The following is a 27,549-nucleotide window of genomic DNA, read 5'->3' on the forward strand; positions in this document are numbered from 1 at the left end:
ATTTGAATCCCCACAGGAGTCTCTGCAAAAAAAAATCTGTAGGTATCTCTGATTACCTGAGTAAATTCTTAACGGAACCTTCGGTGGCATGTGTGGAGGCATCTTCGGAGAATCTTCTTTCCAGAAGAATTTCTTGACTGTATAGACTATGCTGGAGGCATCCCTAGAGAAATCTCTGAAACATTCGTTGGAAAATTTGACAACTTTCTCGAAAAACACCTGTAAAAATCTTTGAAAGAAGCCCTGTAGAAAGAATTCTGGAAGAATCTCCGGAGGAGCCTCTGGAAGAATCTATAGAAAAATCGTAGAAGGAATCCCTGTTGGTGTCTCTAGAGAAATTCCTGAAAGAAAAGAAATGTTTGTTCAATCGGAACTGCTTTGGAAAATACTGGAATCTCTGGAGTAATTTATGAAGAAATCTTTGGAGATATTCCTGAAGGAATCTCACGACTTCTCTAATGCATTAGATTTAAAAAAGTTTTTAAAGTGTTTGGTGGAATAGAATACTTGAGGAAAACTCTAGTGGTAAAGAATTTCAGAAAGAGTTTCCGCAATAATTGGTACTGAAATACTTGTAATTTTGATATTATTTATTAGTCTCACTTGTCAAGTGTTGCTATTCATTTATTTACAATCGAAACAATACAAGAGAATTTGATAACTTATTTGTAAGGAACTAAATGAGTTTTTAAAAATAAATCTTCGATCTGTTCAGTGCAATACCTATAAAAATACTCATATAATATAAATAATACTAATCATCAAGGCCCTATATCTATATCTTCAAACTGTTTGTAGGTGATTGATGAATTATTACCTCTTGGATTATGAAGTAGACTACAACAAAAGTATTCCATTTTCTAGAACTCTAAATTTCTTGAATGGTAAGGTACAACTTAGGGTACAACAGTCACCACGCGTAGGAGGGTATTCTAATTAAAAAGTTTTTACTACAATTTCGTAAAATAAAATAGGGATAGGTGTTATTACATATTAGTTATAGAAACACCACACTCTTAAGGCGAAGTAGGCCGTCATTGACATTTGTACGCGTCGTTGATGATTGTTACTAATTCATCTCACGATCTCGAATCAAAGAAAATCAGTTGGTTTTGCACTGACACAGCTGAAAAAGTATCAGCATATTTTATGCATGTTAGCGCGTAAAGTGACACTTTTTGAAGTCAATATCAACTATCAAGACTGAGTTTTAAATGTAATTTTGAATCTATGACATTTGGTCGAACGACATTTAGTCGAATGACGTTTGGTCCAAAATGTTTAATTGCAACAGAAAGCATATGGCGTTTGGTTGTGCCAATATTTCATGGAGAGAACAAGTAGTTGTACCTAAATAGTATGGAAATAAGGTATAACATTTGATCCGATTATCTTCGAGATTAGCAGTTTGCCACTAATACACAAAGGGATTGAAGAATTCAAAAATCAACCATTTTACCTACAATCTATACGCAGTTAGCGATTTTTTTTTGAATTTCATGGACCTTATTTTACCAACATATTAATCAACCTCTTGCGTTTTTGATGTGTCATGCTGCTTTTTCATCCAGGCTTGTTCTGCTAGTCGAGATAAGCTGATTTTAAATGTCAGTCAACTGGACTTCCCTTACCCGGTACATAGAATAAGCATAATTTTCTTGTTTAATTATTTTTTATCCAACTATACCTCATAATATATATTCAAAGAACCTACACATCGTATATATTCAAAGATTCTACCACATCGTGGATCTTTCCGAGAATTCCTGTAGAAATTCTTCCAGAAATTCCAACGTGAATTCCTCCAGGAATTTCTTCGGAAATAATCCCAAATTTTTTTCCAGGGTTTCCTTCAAGCATTTTTCCAGAAACTACTTCCATGAAGATTGGAGAAATCCGTAGATAAATTCCTACAGAAAAACTTGGAAAAATTCCAGGAGTAGACCCAATAGGAACCTGTAGCAAAAATATTAAGAAATCCCTGTAGTATTTTATGGAGGAATTCCTAGAGGAAATTCATTGAGAATATTTGGTTAAATCTCTGGAAAAATCTTTGGAGAAATTATTGCCGGAGTTTTTGGAGGAATACCAGGGAAAATCTCTGGAGTAATTCCAAAAAGAAAAAAACCCTTAGATCAACTTGTGGAGAAACCATAAAAAGGGTTTTTTGGAGTAATCTCTGGAGAAATTCCTGAATCTCGGAAAATCTCGGAAGCATTGCTTGGATAAATTGTTGAAGAAGTCCTTGGAGACATATCTAGACTCATCTTTGTAGAAATCCCTGGGGAAATCGCCTGCAGTATCCTTGGGCAAATTTCTGGAAGAATTACTGTAGATGTTTTGCTGAACAATGCTGTGTCTATATTTTTCTGCAAAAATCCCTTAACTTAAACTATTAACGATTTATCGCATAATCGTATTGATTCAATGGAGTCTGCAATCAAATTTATTAACGAAATTATTTGACTGAATAATTTTAATGCTAATCACAGCTCCCAAACATCAATACTTTGCATTTATATTATGAAATTAAGTTTAGAAGAAATGTCACTTCAAAGGGGGCTCTCTGTAGGAAATTTCTTGACCCTTTCAGTCAAGGAATTTCTTTACTTTTCTTGAACGAAACAGCATACTTAGCTTAAGAAAATTATTCCGCTTTTGTCACGGTTGCGTTTTTGTCAACTGAAAATTGCCCATCGTGTTGATAAAAACGGAACATACCTGTACCTTCATTTTTCCTAGGGAATTTTTTCCAGAACAAATAGCAATGTAAGTTTTCATTGAAGAAGTCAATTTCAGGATTCTCTGGAGGGATTCCTAAAATATCCTTTGAACATTTTTTGGAGGATCCTATGTAGAGATTTTTGTGAAGTAATCTCTGGAGAAATTTATAAAGAGGAATCTCTGGAAATATTCCTGTTGAAATTTCGATAAATTGCTGAAGGAATCCATGCTGACATCTCTGGAGTAAACGAATAGGGCCCTATCGAAACTGATATTGAAATACGGTTGCGATCGAAAGTTTTTTTAGAAGAATCTCTAGAGAAATTGTTGTAGAAATTTTTGATGATAGTCTGGGAGGAATCCCTGGTTATATCCATGAATAAATCTCTGAAGGAATTTGTGGAGTAATCGTTTGACACATCTCTGCAGAAAGCTCTGAACAATTAAAAAAAAAATCAAAACTGCAGTTGCGGTTGAGTTTTTGAAAAAAAGTAGAGTTAAAATATCTTTTTACTTTAAGTAAAATTTATGAATTATGATTCATGGAATGATACCAATTGATTTTATAATCAAAATTAAATAATTTGGCTTTTTTGAAAACAATTCCGGGTATCCTGATATAAAAAATGTATGTGTGATATTTGCCATGGCGTCTATTTAAATCTGTATAAAATATCATGAATTTTGGGCTTTCGTTTTATTTCAGTATAAGACGGTGGTCACACCTTATAGAAACCGGTTGCGGAGTATTCCGGCTAAATCTAACTGTTGTAAGAGGACCACTCTTGATCCTTTTGTACATTTGAATAAATAATCATGAAACTTGATCCGTCGTATCATTGCGTATGAATTTTTTGAATATGACAACTACCAGTTCCCTCTAAAATAAATTTCAGGTACCAGTGCGCCCATTAAAAAAATATAAACAATCTCTGAAAAAATTTTGTTGTTTAAATTTTTGTTGAAGTAACCTAATGAAAATTTGAAGGTATTTGTTGAGGAAACCATTAGGAAATTTCTGAAAACAATTCTGGAAGAAAATCTAAAGCAATGTCTGAGACAGTTTTTGAAAAAAAAACCTGTAAACATTTTTAACGAAAACATTAAATAAAAAAAACTAAGAACTTCAAATTGTTCATATATGAAATTATTTGAGGATTTGCTTGATAATTCCTGGAAGTACTAATGAAACGAAGAATTCCGCATAGGTTTCCAAGAAAAAATTGTAGTTTTTTTCGGGGAAATATATATTGAAAAATTTATGGAGTATTATTTTTGAATCAGAACAAATACTTTTTCAAACTTATGAAGAAGTGCTTTAAGGAAGTTTTCTTCATAATTTCATAAAAAAATCTATATCAGCAATATTGATTCTCTATTCCAAATACAAATTACATTTTTGAACAGAAGCCTGATAGAGGTATTAAGGTGATTATAAAACGAAGCCACACCTCAAATTTTCAAGTGCACAAGACTTGAGAACCAAACACTGCTCCGCGTTGAAAATTTATCCCATTGGTCACCACCAGGAAGCAACTAATTTGATTGATTTTCAACGCGAACGGTTGTCAAATTCTCCAGTCTTGTGCATTTGAAAATTGAAAGTTTGGCTTCGTTTTATAATCACCTTAAAATAATCGTAGAACAAAATCTTAAAGTAAAAGCTAGAAAAATAAAAAAAATATACGAAAAATGTTTAATGAGTAATTTCTGAAGAAACGATTCCTGAATTCCTGAAAGATTGTCATAAACATGTAAACTCCCCAGTAAATTGAGCAAGCAATCTGTATACGGTAATGGGAGGATATGTTGCAACATTGACGATGTCCTCAAGGAATTTCTATGAATCGTGAAGTTCTTGAGTTTCCGATGAAGTCTTATCCTTGAAATTTCTATTGGGTGATTCCTAAAAATAATCCAGTACATTCTTGCATGGATCTTTGGAAGGATTTGTATTTATCTTATAATGGGAGAATTCCTCGAAAATACTCCTGGAAAGATGACTTATATATTCTTGAGAAATATTTTCAATTCATATCTGAAAATAAAGAAAGTTTAGTTGAAGGAAATCGTTTATAATAATATACTTTAATAACAGCAACATCAGCAGTGACATTTTGACGATCAATAAGTAAACCACACATTGGTTGCTACGACCATCAGATATGGAACCACAGACTTGTTTGTTCGAACCGTGTAATACAGTGAATCCACAATTAAGAATCACCCACAATTTATGAATCAGCTGCCTTTAAAGGACAAAATAACAGTAAAAAATAGCACAAAACATCACGAAACATTTTCGCTTATAATTTATTTTGAGTAAATTTGTTTACGTGATGTTTTGTGTTGATTTTTGTTGTTATTTTGTCATTTAAAGTCAGCTGATTCAAAAATTGTGGACGATTCTTAATTGTGGATCCACTGTATATGGGCGAACAGTTCGTTCATACAGAACCTCGAACAGTTCGCGCGAATATTGAACGAATTTTTTGAGCGAACGTTCGTGCATTGCGCGCACTGTGTAATCAAGGCTTTACTGTGCGCTCTGTTTTCAAGTTGCCCATGAGAGAGAGCGAGACAGCACCAACACACGGCGCACAGTAAAAGTCATGAGAACAAAAGAATTTGTGGCACGTACAGTGGCTCATTTTCCGTGTGTCAAGCAAGCTAGTGCAATCTATATACTGCCCATAAACGCATAATTGTCCCATGTGAATAGGAAATCCAGCAAACATGGGACTGACATGCGTTTATGGGCAGTATAGGTGGATTACATTTTTTTAAATCATTACACAGTCATGGTTCGTTTGTCCTTTTCTTTCCATACAGGAACACGATGTGTTACGGTTTCGACTTTATTTTCAATATCTCCCGTTTGACGCCACTTTCACACTCCCAGATTGTTTCCGACGAAAAGTAACCATCTGTTTCCAGCGCCTTTTCAAACAGTCTCAAATTGCCACCCACGCCAAAATAGTACGTTTTCGCTGCTAGCAAACTGGAATTGAAAAACAGATTTTTATTATATAATAATAATGTGATTATGCATTTAGTTTCCCACACTTACATAACGCCACTGGGCTTAAGCTTCTTTTTGAATAGATCGATCAGTTTCGCATAGTTCGACGGGCTGTAGATGGTTTCCGAGGTCAGTATCACATCATACTGATCCTCAACTTTGTCGACAAAGCTGGACCAATCGCCGGAGAAGAATTGCACCTCTGCATCCGACGAAGAGGATTCCTCGCCAGACTCCGCATCCGTTCCACGACAGTTGCACGAGTAGTTTTTTACGGTTACTTTCTCCAGGACTTCTCGGTTCTTAAAATTTATTAGATAATTAAATTATGATGAAGTAGGTAAATAGGGTGAAGTTGATCTCTTTTGAGGGATTTCTTTATTATATCTTGTGGGATCCAAATATTTTCCAAACTTATACTGGTTGGATGTTTATCGAATTATCTTACGGAGAAGTTGCCAAAATGTTTTCATAATAACAGAAACAATTTTGTACATCTAAAAGTTTTGATTCCGTGGTGAAGAGGATAAATTTCTTAACTTTTTTTTAAATATAGCAACCTTTTCTCGGAAAGAACATTTTTTCTATGCAAACAGTTAATTTAAATTTAAGAAAATCATTAGTAGCTAACAAATAATGCAACATCGCAGAAATTTTGATAATTAAAATCGAATTAAAGCTCTTTAGACAGTTTATACATGTGGATACGGGTATGACCAACTTCTCCCCACTGATCAACTACACCCTGAATTACGGTAATTTGAAGTACATTGCGACTCACATAATCCTGGAAAACCACCTTCGATGCTCCCAATTTCACAGCCAAGATCCCGAGAATCCCAGAACCGCATCCCAAGTCCAGAACTGACGCCTTTTCGAACAACTTCTTGTATTCGTCATTTTCGGCCATCAGTTCGCCCAGATCAAAGGTGCACTCCCACACCTTAAGGCCTCCTTCGTACCGGCCCGGTATCAAGTCGGAATGGTCCATCTCGGCGGACAGGATGTCCAGGCCGAGTTCCTCTTTTGGTAAGGATACGCAATTCAGATACTCCACCAGGATGTCTACAGTGGCCGGGAAGACATGCAAGTGGTCGGGATTGATGGTGACGCCCTTCTGCAGATCTTCGCTGAGTAGAACCTCTTCACACTCATATTCGGCGGTTTTCGTTTCAGTCGCTGAAAGTTGAATGAAAGTTTTTAAATAGATATTTGTGCCATTATATTTCACAAATGATTATACGCTTCTCCGGTTCCTTCGTCTCTGCAGATTCATCCGGTAGATTGAAAGAGAATTTGAACATTCTGTATACTAGTTTAATAGTTTCTTATAAGTAGGCGGGCAATCGAACCACGTGCGAATTGAAATTTAATCATAATGAAACCTGATGTGATTGTTTACGAAATAGGAGAGATAACGCGCGAAGTTTCAAAATAGTGCCGCTGTCAATGTACTTCCGAACGAATCCACGGTGCCACTGTAAATAAACCATAAGGGTTTGTTCACAAATTTCATAACGCTAAATATGGCCATTTTCGACACCCACCCACCCCTTCGTAATGCTTTTTGTATGAATATTTTACAAATTTTGTATGAGCCGTAACAGCACGAGGACACCCACCCACCCCTTTCAGCGTTATGAAATTTGTGAATGGGCCCTAAAAGTGACTGCCCGTCTGACATTACCGAAGCCTCATCGGCCAAAGTTTGTTATTTGTTTACCATCACGATTCATCCTAAAATTATTTCCATCCGCGAAGTTCTTCATACAAATTTTAACATATAATTATAATTTACACAAATTTGAGTAGTCAATTTGTTATGAAATGCCTGCGTCTTGCTGTATTCCCGATTGTGATCTGAAATACGCTCATGCCGAAGATGTTTCCTATCACAAGTAAATATCCTACAATAGTGGCAGTGAAAGCGGACTGTGAATGATCGAATCGTATTCCAGGTTCCCTCTGAAGAAGCCAGAACTGCTCGAGAAGTGGATTCAATTTACTGGCCGTGGTCCCGACTGGATTCCCACTAAATGGAGTGCCGTGTGCAGTCGGCATTTCAAGCCGACCGATTTCAAGGATTGTGTGTACAGGTAAGCCTGAGTGGACTGGGTCAAAATCCATGAAAACACGAAATCAAAACATTGCACCTTTAAATAATAGTTTGAGGGGATAATAAAAAGTTGCATCTCGTATGAGGTCGTATGAATAAAACCGAGTAGGTACTTGCTCATGCTCAACCCGATTTAAGCAAAGTAAAGTTTCTGAACATTTACTCGAAACCGTATGAATAAAACGATACATTGTTCAAAGTAAGTTCGAATTTCGAACAAAGTTTTTACTCTGTCAAAAACTTGTTTTTAGTAGTTATTTAATATATTATATTTGTGCGGATATTTATTCGTATTAGGCTTAATTCAACAATAATTGCTCAAGTACAGTGCATTAGCTGGTTTTAGTGGATCGTCGTTGGTGCTTTTTCAGCCTTTTTGGCTAGCTCCTGTTCTCCTGTTCTGTTAGGGTTACCATCCGTCCTGATTTAGCAGGGCATGTCCTGATTTTGAGATTCTATTGAGGTGTCCTGATTTATTTTTCATTTTTCAAGTTTTGTCCTGCTTTTTGAACTTGCTGATCCATGAAATGTTAAAGATAATACAAATTAAAAGAAAAACTCTTATTATATCGCTATCAGAATGGAAGAGATCTTTAAAACGGTAGCAATCATGAGAACATTAAAATGTTTCTTATCGTCATTTAACATGTTGATGCAAGGAATGCCCTCATTTGAATACCATATTTTTGGAATTCAAGTAAGTAACAAATGAGAAAGCTCGTATTATTGCTATCATCATAGAATATTTAAGAATGCTGAATTAGTAGAAACTACTAAATTTTACCAGGGGATGTACGACTGCCACACATCTTACACTTCACATAGCTTATGAATTTTAGGAGAAATTCTACACAAATGCTTCTCAGAATCATAAGATATCTGTTCGATTTCTCCCAAAAACTTAATAAATTCCTAAAACCCCAACTAACAATTTTAGCGCTACAGCTTATGCTCGATAACTGGGCTGAGAGAACCTTCCAGTTAGCGAGCAGTGCTCGATAACTGGACTGCCATTCCAACGCACACACACATTCAAATAAAAATCGAGGGGGACTTAGATGCAAAGTTTTGGTTGGCGTCATTCGGTTTTGGAATCGCGTCGTGTTCGTGTCATTCCGTCATTGAATTCGCGTTTTAAGCCTGATTCGCTGCTGACAAGTAATTTCTCGGCCTATCTTGATGCATGAGAAATTTCTGCAAGGAATCGATCAAGAATGCGCTTTTTTCTGATCGCAGTACGCAGTTGAAAAGAACTGTCAGTTCAAATGGGAGTCGCTGTACAAAATTTCTGCCAGTAATCGGCGAGAAATTTCTTTAGCGATTCCTTTTCAGTAGCAAATCAGGCTTTAATCGTACCGTCTTGTAAATTTTGAGGTGAATTAAACAGTTTTCGTTCCTGCAATGGACATCCCACCGTTCACCAACCGCAAACGGAAACAAAAAACCCTCACGTTGGTGGAAAAAGTTAAAATTATCGACGATTTCGAAAGAGGAGGTGGATCGCACGAGTCGCTTGCCAGAAAATATGGCGTAGAATCATCCTCGGTGACTCGCTTCCTAAAACACCGAAAAGAGTTACGACAAAAACTGGATCACTATAGAGAACATGGCGTGGAAAACAGGAAAACCATGAAGGAACAGTCGTTTCCTTTAGTGGAGAAAGCACTCTATGTGTGGGTCCTCCAGCAGCGGGAAGAAAATATCATCGTCACGTCGGATGCTTTACGCATCAAAGGAGAATCATTGTTCAGCAAGTTTCAAGAACGCGGTCATTACGTCGGGCAGAAGTGTACGTTTTCAATCAGGTGGATGCGACGATTCAGAGATCGATTCGGACGGTTTTTAAATGAATTTTCTAAAGTACACACATGAATTTTGTATAAATATCAATAAACCAGTTAAGAACAAAGCAATAATAACTATTTGTGATTTATTTCTCATTTCGACATATTGCACATTGAATTGAAAAAAAAATCAAAATCTAAATGAAAAAAGACAAATTTACAATTAAAAAAATAATGCCGAAACCTTATTTTGCATTTGCACGCCCCTCGTCAGTTACGGGATGGTGAAAGTTTTTGACGTTTAACTGTTTTTTAACTGGGCTACAGCCCAGTTAGCGAGCACCCAGTTAAAAAGCAGCCCAGTTAAATAGCACCCAGTTATCGAGCATTAGCTGTATAAGCCAAGATTATTTGCTTTGTGCTGTTGAATTGAAGCAGCGAACGCAGCAAAAAATGAAAGCTCCTAAAAATAGAACGATTAGCGTTAATACAGCTGTAACGCAAACGTTTTGCAGCTACATAATTTAGCTGAATAAATTTTGTCAGTTATCGTTTTTGTTGCTTTCACTAAGCTGTAACTCAACACCGTAAAAGATAGCAACCTAATGATGTGGAATAAATCTCGCCATCATTAATCCGGCTGCTTCTATACAATATGATTTGTTATGCTGCTTAATATATAACTAAGAAGCGCTTTGTCGTCAGTTATTCAGCGAGCATACAGCAGTAAGCTGTAAAACAACAACTTGTGGCGCATCTACTCAGCTTGTTGGATGTAAACATTGCGTTTGACGTTTCGCACCCTTTTACAGCCTGATGAAGTGGTGTAAGCGTGGCTATGACACCTTTTACGATCATTATAAAATATTGTGTGAACCGTTTTCGATGTAGAACAAAACGATGTGTTTTCTTTGCCTTTCGATATAGACTGTGGTGGCAACAATGACAGCGTCGAGACTTGTGGATGTAGAGATCGTAAGTTCGATTCCAAGCGGTGGCAGGTAACGTTGGGATCATTAAATTCAGATACTTATGATATGAATTCCGGAAGCTGTGAAACTGATTGAAAATAATATTTGATCGATAATACAGCGAAGCTGTATAAAAATTATTCAAAAATTGCGGAATGGTTGAGAAAGCGCCTTCCGAAGATGTTACACAGCTACTTGTCGTATAACTGTCGAGATAGAGCAATGATCGGTATGAATAAAAGCTGCCACCACAGCTTAAAAGTAGCTGAGTAGATTCGCCAGATTTGTTGGTAAAAGGATCGCATAGAAGCTCTCGTTCGTATGTACAGCGCATTTACTCAGCATAAAGCCGTATAAAGAGGGCCTAGAGAATGTTTACATTTGCACTAAATGTTAGTTGGGAAATTCTTAGCACATTGTATGTAAAACCATGATTCGAGGAATTCCAGTGGCATTCCATTACATCTTCAATCAATCTTTGAAAATGACTATACATACTCAACAAAACCATACAATATTACCTTTTACACCTTTTTACCATAACTACTACAAGTGGATTTTTTAACATATTTTCTAGATTAGATGAAATGTAATTGGTTTATTTTCTGACGTTCTTAAGAATTTTCTTGATCAGACACTAAGCAGATTTCGTTGAAAATTATCGGTAAATTGCTGGCGAGATTGTTGCAGGATCCTTTCGATATCTAAATGGATATTTTGAGACCCTTGGCATATTGTTAAAGAGCTTCTGTTGGTTGTTTCTTGGTAGGATCCATGATGAAATTTAAGCGACAATTTAGCAAGGAGGATTCCTACTGTGGATTTCGGCAGACTTCAGACAATAACCTTGAGAAAACTACTGTAAACATTTGACGTCTGTTTTTCGAATTAGATACTTGCGTAGCCAAAACACTTAACAAAAAATGATTATATTTGAATTTCTTCTCATATCCGTTAATTAGATGTACCACGAGATCTTTCGAAAAGTACGTTAAATAATTTTAAGAGCAGAAATTACGACCAATAAAACTAGTATATTTTTACTTTAATAAAAGGAAAATGTGTGAGTTAATGATAACAGAATACAGTTTAAAAAATAAAAATTACAACATTTTTTCCCGAATTGGGTCCTAAAATGTTTAATGAATTCTCGTTTTTATTCAATAATACGGAAGAGCATGTTCTTGCAACTACTTTAGCAAGTTTTCCCGCTCAAATAACGGCTATATCATTTTTTAACTTCAATTTTAAAAATGGTTCCAAATATCAACCTTGACACTTGTGATCTTGTTTGACATTCACTTTTTCGACAAAAATGCCACAGGGCATATAGTTTCAACGCTGGGGTTGTTCCTATCTGACATTTCGGAAGGGACGCGGAAAACATAATATACCCAAAATTCGAGTTTAAACCAAAGGGTGTGACAAAATCTCAAAAATCATAAAAAAAATGTTTTTTGTACTTAAACCAATGAAAATCATTTAAAAATTGAGTAAACATGTGTTTCTAGCCTAAACTTAAGCGTTTGATAATAAAATTGAGACAGGGCTTTAGGACCCTATTCTAAATATTTCAAACATTTATCTTTAAACAGTGATGTTCAAAAAAAAAATCATTCAAATTTCTCTACAGGATGATTAATTTCTTTACATAACCAATCCACAACAATACGAATTTGAAAAAAAAAACCATTGAAATCGTTACTGTTCGAAATGTTTGGAATTTCATATGAAACTTACAATAAATTTTGAAAACTCAAAAATGTCCTGATTTTGAATTTTTAGGAAATGGTCACCCTATGTTCTGTACAATCACTCCGTTTGGAATCTGGATTTTTACACGCTTAAAAACCATATTCCTACACAAATCGTAAAACATGATTAATGTTGATCACTCTTCCATTAAGATAAAGATGAATCGAAGCCAAGCCTCAAATGTTGAACAACACAAATCTGTAGAACCAAATATTCGCCTTAGGGAAAACTTGATAAATTGGCCACTTGCTGGTGTTCGATTAAGGTTCCATCTTTGTACTCCGCAAATTTCCCTACCTAGTGACGGTTAAAGTGCGCCAACGACTCTCTGTTGTGAACAACATTCGGTACCGACGCCCGCCGCGGTACAATCTGGAACGACTCAAGCTACCCGAAGTCGCAACTGATTACGCGCAAAGCCTTGAAGCAGCGTTGCCGGAAGAGGGAGAGCTCACCGAAGCCCCTCTTGAGGACTGCTGGAGTAGTCTCAAAGCAGACATAAACAACGCAGCGAAAGGTGCCATTGGGTTCGTGGAAGCAAATGGACGGAACGGTTGGTTCGACGAGGAGTGTCAGACGGTTTTGGACGAGAAGAGTGCAGCGCTGGCGATGATGCTGCAGCAAGGCACCCGTCAAAACGTGGAACGATACAAACAGAAGCGAAGACAGCAAACCCATCTATTCCGGGATAAAAAGCGCCGCCTGGAAGAGATGGAGCAGCTGTATCGTTCTCAAGAAACACGAAAGTTCTACAAGAAACTAAATGCATCCCGCAAAGGCTTTGTGCCGCGAGCCGAAATGTGCCGGGATAAGGATGGAGGTATCTTGACGGACGAACGTGAGGTGATTGAAAGGTGGAAGCAGTACTACGATGAATACCTAAACGGCGCAGAGGAGGAAGATCAAGACAGCAGGAGGAATGGCTTCATCAGTACGGCGGATGAGAGAGACGTGCCAACTCCCACAATAGGTGAAGTTAAGGATGCTATCAAACAGCTTAAGAACAACAAAGCAGCTGGAAAAGTTGGTATTGGAGCGGAACTTATTAAAATGGGCCCGGACAGGTTGGCCACTTGTCTGCACCGATTGATAGCCAGGATCTAGGATACAGAACAGCTACCAGAGGAGTGGAAGGAGGGATACGCAATATACAAAAAGGGTGACAAGTTAGAATGTGAGAACTATCGGGCGATGACCATTCTTAATGCAGCTAATAAAGTGCTTTCCCAGATCATCTTCCGCCGTCTATCACCACTGGCAAGCAGATTTGTGGGAAGTTATCAAGCCGGTTTTGTGGACGGGCGATCGACGACGAACCAAATCTTTATGTTGCGGCAGATCCTCCAAAAGTGTCGCGAATATCAAGTCCCTACGCACCACCTATTCATCGATTTCAAAGCGGCCTATGATACCATCGACCGCGAAGAGCTATGGAAGATTATGGACGAGAATGGTTTTCCCGGGAAACTGACAGGACTGATCAAGGCAACGATGCTGTGTGAAGATATCGGGTGCATAATCCGACCCGTTTGAAACACGCAAAGGACTTCGACAAAGCGATGGTCTTTCCTGCCTCCTGTTCAATATTGCGCTAGAAGGTGTTATGAAACGGGCGGGCTTCAACATGCGGGGCACGATCTTCAATAAATCCAGCCAGTTCATTTGTTTCGCTGACGACGTGGACATTGTCGGAAGAACGTTCCAGGTGGTTGCTGAACAGTATACCAAGCTGAAACGTGAAGCAGATCGGGTTGGATTGAAGGTAAATACGTCGAAGACGAAATATCTGCTGGCTGGAGGAACCGAGCGCGATAGAGCTTGCATAGGCAAACGCGTGATGAATTTGTCTACCTCGGATCATTGATAACGTCGGATAACAACTGCAGCAGAGAAATTCGAAGACGTATCATTGCCGGAAGTCGTGCTTACTATGGACTCCACAAGACCTTGCGGTCTGGTAAACTTCACTTCCGTACTGAGTGTACCATGTACAAGACGCTAATAAGACCGGTACTCCTCTACGGGCATGAGACGTGGACAATGCTCGAAGAGGACCTGCAAGCGCTAGGAGTTTTTGAACGACGTGTGCTTAGGACGATCTTCGGCGGAGTATTTGAGAACGGCGTATGGAGGAGAAGAATGAACCACGAGCTTGCGCAACTCTACGGTGAACCCAGTATCACGAAAGTCGCCAAAGCTGGAAGGGTACGATGGGCGGGACACGTTGTGAGAATGCCGGACAACAATCCCGCAAAAATGGTGTTCAACTCAAATCCGGCCGGTACAAGACAAAGGGGAGCGCAACGAGCTAGGTGGTTTGACCAAGTGGAGCAGGATCTTGGAAGTGTGGGGCAATCGAGGAATTGGAGGTTAGCAGCTATGGACCAAGTTAGTTGGCGTAACATTGTGGCGCAGGTCATGTCTTGAAGGACGTAGAGCCAGCAAAAGTAAAGTAAGTAAGTCCACTACTCGATACTCGATAAATTCTGTTTATAACCCAGAAGTTGTCGAATACTTTTGCCTTAAATTATACCAGAATATGTCAAATTTGCATTATAAATTTGTATGAAAGAGTTTAAAGTTTTCACAATAAATTTATGAAAAATAGTTAAAGATTTTATTTTCAGGAAATACTTAAAGAGACCAAACGAAGTTTCATTAAAATATAGTAAAAGAGTCAATCAATGAAATCGATGTTACAGATTCAAACATTTATCAGTCAGTTCGGAGGATTGTTTTGAAACAAATCTACTCAAAAAATACTCTATTCCACTTTTTTTTTCACTTTTACCCTTTTTTTTCAATGTTATATAATTATCTGATAATCCTTTTCGGGATACTGTGATAATTGCGCGCAGGATTGAATCAAATTTTTCGATGAGACTTTGTGTAAATCTGGCTTGAGGTTCTGTGAGAACACCATTAATCACACCAAAGAATTCTGCTTAAAATTATATCTGGAACCTACCTAGTATTCTTTTATGATATTGGTTATAGGTGATATTTCTGACTTATTTTTTGAGGAAACAATGTGCCGAGTTATTTGAAAATCCTTTCGGCAGTTTTATGGAATCGTACAGTTTTAACTACCAGTTAATGGAATTTAATACCGGTTTAGAATTTTATTGTTATTTTTTTAAGTAAGCACTGAGGATAAGCTGATTTATCATTGCTATCGAAAACTGTTTTCTAAATTATTGAATGTTTTTTAATTGATAAGTCAGTTTCTCAGGAATTGTCTAGAGACGAAGCATTCAACTTAGTGCTAATAAATTACATAGGAAGAACGACATAACTTTGCTTGTGAAGCTTCATAAGCCCTCTATCGCTGTTTATGTCTATGACTGTTTTTTCTAGATACTGTGACTACAGAAAAACAAACTTATTAAATATGTATCTCCAAAAAATTTCCCAGAAACGTCACGCATTTTGGCGCCCCCTGATGGCTAGCGCCCTTGGCGGGTGCCAACCTGGCCAACTGCACGCTACGGCACTGACAGAGCCGTAGCGTGACTTCATGGCGCCCTTGGCGAACCTCCATTTCAGCGCCCCTTAATCAAAGCTCAGCAGAATAAAAAAATAATTCTGAGCGATTTCTACGAGAATTTTTATGAAAATCATCAAAAGTGTCATAAAAGGTTATATTATTTCCTTGAGATCAGAACATATTAAATTGTTGACTAAATCTCCTGCAAGAAAAAATGAATATTCTTTTATTTTTTAATGAAAATTTTCTGAGTACTTTTGAATAATATCTGAAAGATGCATTGACAAATTCCGAAGAAAAATAGAGTTTATATAGCTAAGAACAAATGTACAGTTTCTACTAGATATTTCAAACAAAATTTGTAAATTTTGGTGAAACGAAAATTTCTAAAGAAATTCTCCTTTACATGTCGGACCATTTGCTTTCAAGCAGAGTTTTAAAACTTTTCGCTCTGAATAACTGGAAAGAATTTTAGAGCTTATGCCAGAAATACAACTCGAAAGCCATAGCAATCCTTTACAAAATTATGATTCTTAAACAAAGCCCAACCTCATAATAGTAATCGTAAAGGAAAAATTGTTATATTTTCTGAGATATGATAGGATGGTTTAGATTCTTTGGATATTTATAGAAAGATTTAGTCAAGACATTATTTAAAAGCTTAATTGCAAAACTGCTGTTTGTTAATCAATAAAAAATATTTGAAATATATCGAAGAGTTTTCAATTTACTTTCAAGAAATTGCTATTACCTTTCAAATTGAAAGTCTTCTTCACAGTGAGATATCGAAAAGTGGAAATATTAACAAAAAATCTAAAGTTTTTTCCAAGAACCTTTACGGTGGAAGAGAAGGTAAACATGGAAATTGTCAATCATGCAAACTTTTTGAAAGGTGATCAAATATTAACAATAATGTTAATTAAGAAGTCTAAATAGTTACATTCAACTTTTCCACCGCATTTTTTTAAACCAAACGAGTTTCAGCTAGTGTAGAACATGTTTACGGTTATCTATCTATATAAATAAAAAAGAAATGGTGTTTGAATGTCACGAAATGGTTTACGAACGGGTCAACGGATTTGAATGATTTTTTCTCCGTTTTGTTCGTCAAGGGTTCCAACGAGTTTGTGTGTATAAAAATCCCAGGATATTCACCGGGAACGTTGAAAAAACGAGAGTGCACGGAACTGTCATTTTGTATGGGACGATCCATAGCGTTTTTCAACAGACTACTTGATGGCAAGACGAAGTTTGCTGGGAACACTAGTTAAAAATATATTACAAATTCTAGAATTATGTCTGATGTGAGAATTTTCGTCTAGGTATAGAGCAGTTTACAAAATGATTAGAGTTATGAAAAAAATTACGCAACATTATATCAGAATGACGCCTAGAGTTATGTGAAAGATCGATCAAGATAAAGCAAGAGCCCGCTGCTTAGAATCTTGTAATTGATTCTGTGAGAATCTTGCCCAATTTTCTGTTGAAAATCTGCCCATAATTCCGTGGATCCCACTCAGGATAATCTTAGATTCATGTTCAGTATTCTGTGAAAATATTTCTTGTAATTTTACTAAAAAAAACGAGTGATTGAAACATACAGTCTAACTTTTAGCATACATACAAATCTGAATGATGCAAATCTTTGTTTCTTATCATTAACAAACTTAATTTATGTGTATTTATTTGAACTTCAAACTTTTAAAATACATATAGGAATGAACAATATCTTTTGAAATACTTATTGTATATTTTGTTAAAGCCTTTCAAAACCTGTTTTATATGTTTCTTTATAATGTCCAATTTGTTTTTTTTTTTTGAATTGTTACTAATAATAAGCACTATTCGTTGAGTGCTATGGAAAATGGAAATCATGTGGAAGCTTTGTACACAGATTTTAGTAAAGCATTTGACCGTGTTGATATACCCATGCTTATATTTAAACTGCGGAAAATGGGTATTGAAGCCAAACTGCTGGAATGGATCGAATCATATTTAAGCACTCGCGAGCTAATAGTGAAATTCAAAGGAAATAGGTCAACTCCCATACATGCCACTTCAGGGGTTCCACAAGGCTCTCATTTAGGTTCGCTCTTGTTTATACTGTTCGTGATCGACCTGTCTTTTATTCTTGACAAACTAAAAGTATTAATATATGCTGACGATATGAAACTTTATCTGAAAATAAAAACTGCACAGGACATACATACTTTTAAATATGAAGTACAAATTTTCCACACATGGTGTCAGAAAAGTCTACTACAACTGAATGTAAAAAAATGTAACCTGATATCTTTTAACAGAAAAAGAAACATTCCTAACAATAACTTTAGGCAATCAGAATGTTGAAAAATGTAATAGAATCAGAGATTTAGGCATAATTTTAGATTCAAAACTTACTTTCATTGATCACTATAACACTATGATAAATAAAGCCAATAATATGTTAGGCTTCATTAAACGCTTCGCTTATAACTTCAATGATCCATACACAATAAAAACATTGTTCATTGCATATGTTAGATCAGTACTTGAATATTGCAGCATAATTTGGTCACCTTTTTCAACAGTACATGAAGAAAGGATAGAGTCGGTACAAAAACAATTTTTATTATATGCTCTTCGCAAATTAGGTTGGACTGAATTTCCATTACCATCTTACAAAGCTAGATGTACAGTGCTGTTCTGAATAATAGCAGCGCATGTCGATTTTCATACAAAACGCTCAACTTTGACATGCTGTAGTTTTGTTCCCTTTCAAGCAATCGAGCTGAAATTTTCTCTGCAGAACTACAAATATGATCAATTTTGTAACTACAAAATTTCAGTTTTTTCTGAGTCCCTGCCGAAAAGTGAGACACTAGGTGAAATTTTTCGAAAAAATAGCAGTTTTTCATTTTAAAATTTTTCTTCTACAAATATTTTAAACATTTTCGGTTTAGGTGTTGGTTTGATAAGTAGGAGGAGATTGTTCCAATGGTAAGTGATATACAATTTAAAACTATAATGTCAAGCCGAAATTCAAATTTTTAAAACTGCTATTTTTTCGAACAATTTCACCTAGTATCTCACTTTCCGGCAGGGGCTTAGAAAATTTTGAAATTTTGTGTTTACAAAATTGATCATATTTGTAGTTCTGTGGAGAAAATTTCAACTCGATTGCTTGAAAGGGAACAAAACTACAGCATGTCAAAGTTGAGCATTTTGTATGTAAATCGACATGCGCTGCTATTATTCAGAACAGCACTGTATGTCGATTGATATTCAAACACTAAGAGAGCGTCGCGAATATGCTATGATTTCATTTATAAACGATATTGTTTCTCATAAAGTTGATTCACCAGAATTATTATCTAAATTAAACTTTTATGTACCATCAAGACGTTTACGCCATCGAGAACTATTTGCAATCAACTATCACCGTACTAGTTATGCAAAATTTGGGCCAATGAACCAAATGATGACTACTTTTAATAAACATTATGATTTAATTGACTTAACTTGGTCCAAAGCGAAGCTAAAACAATACTTCCGCGCATTATCTTAAGTAGGAAAATTGAATGTATTAGTGAAACTAGCACATAAGAAATTCTATGTAACGGTCTACAAACATGATTGACGACAATAAATAAATAAATAAATAAATATGCACCTTTGAGAATTTTACCGAGTGATTCACACATTTTGGCGCCCCCTTTAGGCTGGCGCCCTTGGCGGGTGCCAACCTGGCCAACCGCACGCTACAGCACTGCTCGTGCATGGACCGAAGCACGAATTCACTAATTTGACGTTTGAGCGGTGCCGTATTCACTAGTTGCCATGGTCACGTAAATAACGCGGCACCGCTCAAACGTCAAATAGTGAACTCGTGCATCGGTCCATTGGTCCATTTATAGAAAAAAAAACACCTTGGCTAGTATGATGACAGTCTCTACCTTCAAATATTTATATGAGCATTGTTATTACTTATTTAGCTCCATTTTGCTTCAAAACATCTGAGCCAGTATGTATATTATTGCGCAATATATAGATTAATTTGCATAGTTGTCCTTTGCATTGCATTTTTTGTTAACCAAAACATTGATTTCATTAAATTTGTCAGGCGAAATTTAACGCTTCCGCAAGCAGCGTGACATGAACAAAGCTTAAAAATCACTAGCGCCACAACAAAGGTGGCAGGCTTCAAGAACTAGAGCTTTCTTCAGTGGGTTGGGAACAACCCCAGTGTTAAAACTATATGCCCTATGGCATTTTTGTCGAAAAAGTGAATGTCAAACAAGATCACAAGTGTCAAGGTTGATATTTGGAACCATTTTTAAAATTGAAGTTTAAAAATGATATAGCCGTTATTTGAGCGGGAAAACTTGCTAAAGTAGTTGCAAGAACATGCTCTTTCGTATTATTGAATAAAAACGAGAATTCATTGAACATTTTAGGACCCAATTGGAATATCCGCCGTAGTGGAACATTTTAAGTTTGATACGACGAATAATAGCGCTTACGACGAAGTAGAACGAAACCCTACCGAGCAAACCACTTCTCAAGCGTGATGCCGTTCTCTGGGTCGAAAACGAACTCGCTGATGTTCGAGGAAAGCGTTTCCAGGGTCTGCTCCGGATTCAGCTGATTTGGAGCTGCAGAAGCTGGGTGATCTGGAAAATCGCCGTTTGGATGTCTCCGATCGGTTGCTCAGCACGTGTTGCGGCCGGTTCTCCTGATGCTTGCGACATTGTCGAAGTTTCGGCTTTGCAATTTGCTTCGATTTTCAATTTTCACTAGGAAACGTCGCCAATATTTGTTACAATTGAAAGCGAACACGTTTTTACAAAAAGGTCTAGTGCTCATTACTTACTCTAAAAATGGAGTTAAAAATCTGTTTCTATGGGTACCGCAGTTCACCCTGCGATCCAACTCATATTTAAAATTCAAATGTGCTATAATATAAAGGAAATAAATCCTACGGACTTAGTTCTTCGGTGACGCTTTGCGAGGTCAATAATAGACCTCTTACGGAGGTCTCAAGTGATCCTCACACTGAGGCAAAAAAACTTAATAATTTCTTAAGGAATAATTATGATTTGGCGCCACAACGATTACTGTTGAAATTTTTAAGTTTTACTTATGATTTTGGTGAAGAATTTCAGTAATGAATTTCATAAGTCAATCAATGAAATTCGGTAATAAACGCAATGATAATAACTTAATTCGAATTATCAATCGATAATATTATTCGCCTTTTACTTCAGGCGTGCTCATAAATTGACATGTTTTGATAACATGTGATCTGCTTACGATTAACTTGTAGCCAACATCGAAAGCGAAGTTGTTCTTCTAGCGATTGCTATGATAATTATTTCAAGTAATTGTTGTTAAAGAATTCAAAGCTCTCACTTATGAAACTTATGATCCTATTTTCGAAATGTTTAAGCGTGCAATGAAACCATAATTTGGCTGATTCATAAGTCTTGATTTATGGAAAACCTAAGTATTTTTGCTTCAGTGCAAGAGCACAAATTACGTCACGCTCCAAGGGGGCGAGGGGGTCAAGCCAAGCGTGACAAGCCGTAAAAAAATTCGAAGGACTCATACAAAAAACGTCACAAAAGGGAGGGAGGGGGTCGAAAAAGTCAAAATTTAGCATGACATAATGTGTGTACCACCTCATATGCTGTTGCTCGGAAGAAACAACCACATGCAGTTCGATCATGACTTTAATGACAGTATGTAATAAATAAAAAAATTGTAATAGAAAATGGAAGATTTCTCCTAATGCTTCCAAAACTCAACTAATAGGGGTAATCGGGGCAATATGGGCCGCCTAAGGAAAACGTCATGGAATGCATAGAATAACAGCAAAAATTATGGTTTAAATGCAAGTGACTTGTACTATAAAATGTTATTTTCCATGTTACGTCGATAATTGATGTTAACATCAACTTGCAAATTATTTCAAGAACTTTTTGGAAAACCATGTTTTTCTACGTGATTACCAACCATATGAGGCATTATGAGCCACCCTATGAGCCACCTCATTCAATCGAATGATTTTTATTTAAAACAGTATAAAGAAGAGTTCTAGAAACTGACAAAATGTACACAATTTAAGAAACTATGGGGTCTATTTTGTAAATCGAGCGAATTCGCGTGACTCGTCTGTAGTCATTGTCGATCAAAGTAAGCATGCATATTTCAGATGTCACCCGTCGACTCCCATAGTAATCCAGTCACATAGAGTGACAATTGTCGATGAACTCGAGTGACAGAGCCAAGTCGACCGAAATTTTTGGTCGACAGTGACTGCAGTCGAGTCGTTTTTGATCGACTTGACTTATAAAATAGGGCCCTATATCGGTAAAATTGTAACTTGATTGTCTATTCACTGCACTTGAACTTTTCCCCTTCCGATAATTTAACTATTCAAAAAACGCATATTTGTAGAAGACGAAACTTCACCTCATGCAAAACCACACACTGTATTGATTACGCCTGTGTTTTTGTTGATCAAAGTGATGGGCGCATCTGAAATCGAAATCAAAACACGGCGAGAGTAAACGGCGACACTGCAAACAAAAAATAAACAAGGCGTACATGGCGGGCTTAATTGAAACCAGAATGAAAACACGGCGCAAAATAATAGGCGACACTGAAAATAATATCGATTACAGGCTCATAACATTGGGCGATAGTGGCATTCTTGAGTGCGTTTAAGGCGAAACCTTATAATATTTTTTTAGTACGAAATAGCTAGGAATATTGAAGGAGATGTGTGTGGTATTGATGATGATTTTGAAACTAGGTTTATGAAATGTGTATTAAAGTGAAATAGTTAAAGTTGGAGTATATTTTCTCCAATTGGGATTAAAAATTGCACATGAAAATTTCATTGGTTATTTTCTCATTGTTATTGATTTGTCAGATAGGCCCTTATCGCGAATCCCTCTCGAGTTAGTGGTGAAGAATACATTATTGGAAAGGAAATTGTATTAGCTTTGCTTGAAATTATTGATTTTAGCGGCTTATTTTTTAACGAAACATAATACATAGTTAACAGACCATGTTATACTAGTACTAAATTGCGAGACTAGGTTCAACGTATTTTCTAGCAAAGTGTTCCACTTGTAATGGTGCATAAAGATGACTATACAGTAAAAAATAATCTGGTATATTTAGGCAATGCATTTTTATGTCCCAAACATCGTTTGTTTTGCTTAAATCTAGGTGGCTAATTTTGACCCGCCCCTTCATCTTGAAAATTATATTGTTTTTCAATAAATTTGTTTACGAACAAATCTAATTTCGCTCACGAACTGTTCATTATGATCAGAAATTTCAATGGATTGGTAAAATTTACCAGAATTATAAATATAACAATTATTGTCTTATAGGCTTAATTAAAAACTGCCAAAATTATAAGCTTTTCATGACGAAGGACAAATTTATACATTTTTGTAAATATCTTGAGTGTTCAAACGAATATTTTTACGGTTTTTATTGTGGTGGCTATTTGAGGCATCCTTCAGCAGATCATAATGACACTAGACATTAAAACACTGTTTTTGAGGTCAAAACTGGGGTGGCTCATATTGCCCCGTATGTTCATATTGCCCCCATTGCCCCTAATATTCCCACATAAACCAAAAGCTCTTTATTTGAAACCTTCAAGTAGACATGTTGTCACGATGAGAGGGGTTCCAATAAATTGGTCAGATGAAGTTAAGTATCTAGGGCTCATGCTAGATAAGAATTTAACTTTCAAAAATCACATTGAGGGCATTCAAGCCAAATGTAACAAATATGTAAAATGTCTCTATCCACTTATTAATAGAAAATCAAAACTTTGTCTTAAGAACAAGCTTTTGATATTCAAACAAATTTTCAGGCCAGCCTTGTTGTATGTTGTACCAATATGGACTAGCTGTTGTAATACCAGGAAGAAAGCTCTTCAGAGAATTCAAAATAAAATTTTGAAAATGATTCTGAGGCTTCCTCCCTGGTATAGTACCGTAATCCGGGGGCAAATTGATCTCTTTTTCACAACTTTTTGTCATGTTTTTCTTTGGAATTCAAAAATTGTCAAATTTATTTCGTTAAAATCAGTACTTCATTGATCTCTACCGGCTTATGTAATCGATTTTATATTAAACATAACTTAACATTTCATAAAATTAGTTTTAATATCAAAAATTAAAAATGACACATTGGGGCTAAATTGATCACTATATAATAAAGCATAATTAAGAATGTAAAATTCCCTATCTACTAAATTTGGGTCTCCTGAATTTGAAAATGTTGTCAAAATTCTTACAACTCGTGTATATCATCATTTTATTGCAAAATTAAACTTTGTAAATCTGCATAATACACCTAAATGTATGCAATTTTCCTTTAAATAAGCACGTTATTCAACAATAAACGGTTTTATGAGCAAAAAACTATTCTTGTAATGCCGTACGATTTCAAAAATAAGTTCAGCAAATCACACTGAAGCTTACACAACATTAGAATCTGTCAAAGTTTACATGCAGGCTTAGCACCAGCGGATTGTTTAATACCGATATATCCAACAGTATTGCTAACACCCTCAAAAACTGTGAATATTTCTATGCAAATCTGACCTTAATAAAAATGAAATAGTTTGAAATCATCATTAGACATCTATAAACTAGAAAACATGGAATGTCTGTGATGGCAACGAAGTATAAAGCATCCTTGAAAGGAAATGCTATTTGCTAGCGACCTGATCAAATTCACCCCAGCGATCAATTTGCCCCGGATTACGGTACCAATGAGTTACATAGAATATCCAATGTTGAAACATTGCAGCAAATGTCAAATAAAATAATCAATAATTTCAGGCAAAAATCGTTACAATCTTCTATTGCCACGATTAATGCGTTATATGTTTAGGTTGAGTTAGGTTAAGTATATTCAAAACTTTTTTTCTCTTATAAGCAGGTGAAATCAACTCACCTGTAAAAATCTGAACTGCTACGGCAAATGAAATGTAGTATGTTGTTAACAAAATGTTAATAAAATCTTAGATTTTTTTTACCAAATTAGGATGATAGTGTTGTCTAATAACTAAGAAAACCTAGATATAAGAAATAATGAATGTAATGTTTGGAATGATACTAATACAAAAAAAAATTGTAACAAAGAACATAATGGTCGTTCTGAGATTGACGTCCCAGTTGATTTGTTCAATTTGATGACGGAGATTTAGACTGCGAAATAATGATAGCATGTGCTTTGGGATAACCGAGTTCAGTTCGGGGTCTCTCAAGGGGCTCCGCAGCTTGTAGGTTGAAGCGCCCATCTAGTCGTGGGTTTTAACCCCACTCTGTTGCTTTTCTATATATGTTTTGTAATTTGTTAATCGTTTCGTTTTTTTAGGAAAAATCTCATCAGCACAGCAGTTCCTTCACTTCGGATAAAATGCCAAACTCCGATTGCTGCCTACATTGAACAGCCGAAGACTGATGAGGCGAAGGAATGCGTTAAAAGTGTCCTCGAACAGTCGACGATCCTTCAGGCTGATGTTCCACAGCATTCGGATTCGAATGATCAGATAGACACAGACCACGAAGATCTATATGCAGGGGAAGATCCAAACTTGTTGGACATAACTTGTAGACTATGCGGCATTGTATTCAGCAAATGGTGCCAAGGATTGCTGGTGGATTATCGCGTACATTTTGCGGTCATTATGAAATGCCTTCCGTTCATGAACTTGGAAATAAGCTACTTTCCTTCTAAAATATGCGGCCACTGTTTGAGGATGATCAATGGGTTTTCGTTGTTCTACGATAATGTGGTAAAAGCTCAAAGTGATTTGGAACTCAAGTACAATGGGAGGAACAATCAAGAGCAGGAAACATTTCAAGCTCCCGAAGAGCCCCCAAGACTGAAAATCAAGCAAGAACCGTTGATGAACATCAAGGAAGAAGCTGTAGATCCAAGTTCCAGGGCGAAAGAAGTTCATGCGGAACCTCCAGAAAACACGCTGATCATCAAGAACCCCAACGTTACGAATGACAAGAACAAAATTCTCTTGTTCAATAATCAAAATTATGATGGCCAGCAATCGAAACAGTTTCGTGAATCGAAGAACTGTGAAATCTTAGAAATTGTGAACTTGTATCCCCCTATCGTAGACATTACGAGTGCCACCATAAGGGAAGTTCAGCCGTACGAGATAATGTTGCCTTCAATTTCGAACACGGGATTCCATCAGCAATCCGCTCCGCAACTCATCAATCTGAAGACGGAGGACACTGCAGAGCCTTACGAAGATTACGAAGACTATTCGGGCTACTATCAAGACTATCAGTGTGGATTGTTCACCTTGGAAGAACATAGCTACTCCAAGCTTCCCATACAGGCAGACGACAATAAGGATGAGATCTTTCCTCATCCTCCGGAACCAGACGAGCCCATTAGCTTCGGTGATTCGGCCACAATTAGAGTGATCCACGTGGAACTACCGCCCGACCAATCGCAACATCCGCTTCCACCGATACTAAAGCATTCTTGCCAATCATGCAACCGAAAATTTTCATCCCATTTAAAACTTGTCAAGCATCGTACTTTCTCTTGCAACATTCGACAAACTGTCCATTTCAAATGCATATTCTGCTCACGGAAATTCCCTACTCGCATACAACAGCAGGTTCATCTTACGTTTTGCTGGAAACGGCTTCAACGAAGAAAACTGTTATCAAGAAAGGCAGACCTCGCAAAGGAATCCCGCAAAACAGAGTCCTCACAGGCCAACAAAGCGCAATCGACCTCGAATCGCAAAAACGGCAAAGCTCGTCGCCACGATTGTACGATGTGCGAGCGGACTTATTCGAGATCTTCGAACCTGAAGCGACACTTGGCCAGCCACCGGCCGGTGGAACAGTGGAACCACAAATGCGGCATTTGTCAGAAAATCTTCGATAAGCTGTTCGATCTGAAGAAGCACTTCCAGCTGGCGAAGTGTCGAATCGAGAGCAAGACTGACCCGGAAGAAAGGTCTGAGGAAACTGGGCCTGAATTGGTGGGGGATGCCACTCGGTTACTCTACGTATGTTCCACGTGCAATAAACAGTTCAAATCGTACAATAGCTTGAAGGTGCACGAGAGTATTCACACAGGTTAGGATGGTCTTCTTGTAGGCTTTGGCTTACTTAAATTCTTACTCTAACCAACAGGTCTCAAAAGCTTCGTCTGTGATACGTGTGGCAAGCGGTTTGGAGGGCAAATGAATCTCATCCAGCATCGGCTGACGCACGTGGATACAAGGCAGTACCGTTGCAAGTTATGCCCGAAGGTTCGACTGTAATCATGTTCTACCAATAACGATCATTCATTCAACTGTGATCTTCTTTTAGGTTTTCAAACGGAGCGGTGGCCTCGGCCAGCATGTGAAGTCGTTCCACATGAAAATCAAACCGTACCAGTGTCCTGTTTGCAGGAGAGACTTTGCACTGAAGGCGGACATGACGAGGTGTCGGCATTCGAGGTTGAAAGATTTTGGATGATGGGAAATATAATAGATTAGAAAAATGAACATTGTATAAATGCAATATATTACATTGCAATTAACCCTCTAAACATTATTCAAATGTTTGATTTGTCCATGCAAACGTTCCAAAAAGTCCTCCAAAAATGCTCACAGAGATCCGTTTAGTTCTTAGTAAGGAATT

At 36.9% G+C, this 27,549-nt stretch overlaps 2 protein-coding genes across 2 annotated transcripts; one reads left to right on the forward strand and one right to left on the reverse strand.

Moving 5' to 3' along the window:
* Nucleotides 1–5,566: 5,566 nt before the first annotated feature.
* Nucleotides 5,567–7,195, reverse strand: LOC5567343 (histidine protein methyltransferase 1 homolog). Its single transcript, XM_001651723.2, has 4 exons — nt 6,990–7,195; nt 6,528–6,925; nt 5,795–6,048; nt 5,567–5,725 (listed from the first exon to the last, which is right to left on the reverse strand). Exons 1-4 carry the CDS (start codon nt 7,048–7,050, stop codon nt 5,569–5,571), a joined length of 870 nt encoding a protein of 289 aa, XP_001651773.1. The 5' UTR covers nt 7,051–7,195; the 3' UTR covers nt 5,567–5,568.
* Nucleotides 7,196–7,445: 250 nt separating this feature from the next.
* On the forward strand, nt 7,446–27,462 carry LOC110677250 (zinc finger protein 239). Its single transcript, XM_021848359.1, has 5 exons — nt 7,446–7,644; nt 7,705–7,842; nt 25,253–26,997; nt 27,055–27,173; nt 27,235–27,462. The coding sequence occupies exons 1-5, from the start codon at nt 7,574–7,576 to the stop codon at nt 27,382–27,384; spliced, it is 2,223 nt and encodes a 740-aa protein (XP_021704051.1). The 5' UTR covers nt 7,446–7,573; the 3' UTR covers nt 27,385–27,462.
* The last annotated feature ends 87 nt before the right edge of the window (nt 27,463–27,549 follow it).

The sequence above is a fragment of the Aedes aegypti genome, chromosome 2 (genome assembly GCF_002204515.2).
Source record: "Aedes aegypti strain LVP_AGWG chromosome 2, AaegL5.0 Primary Assembly, whole genome shotgun sequence".
NCBI lineage: Eukaryota > Metazoa > Arthropoda > Insecta > Diptera > Culicidae > Aedes > Aedes aegypti.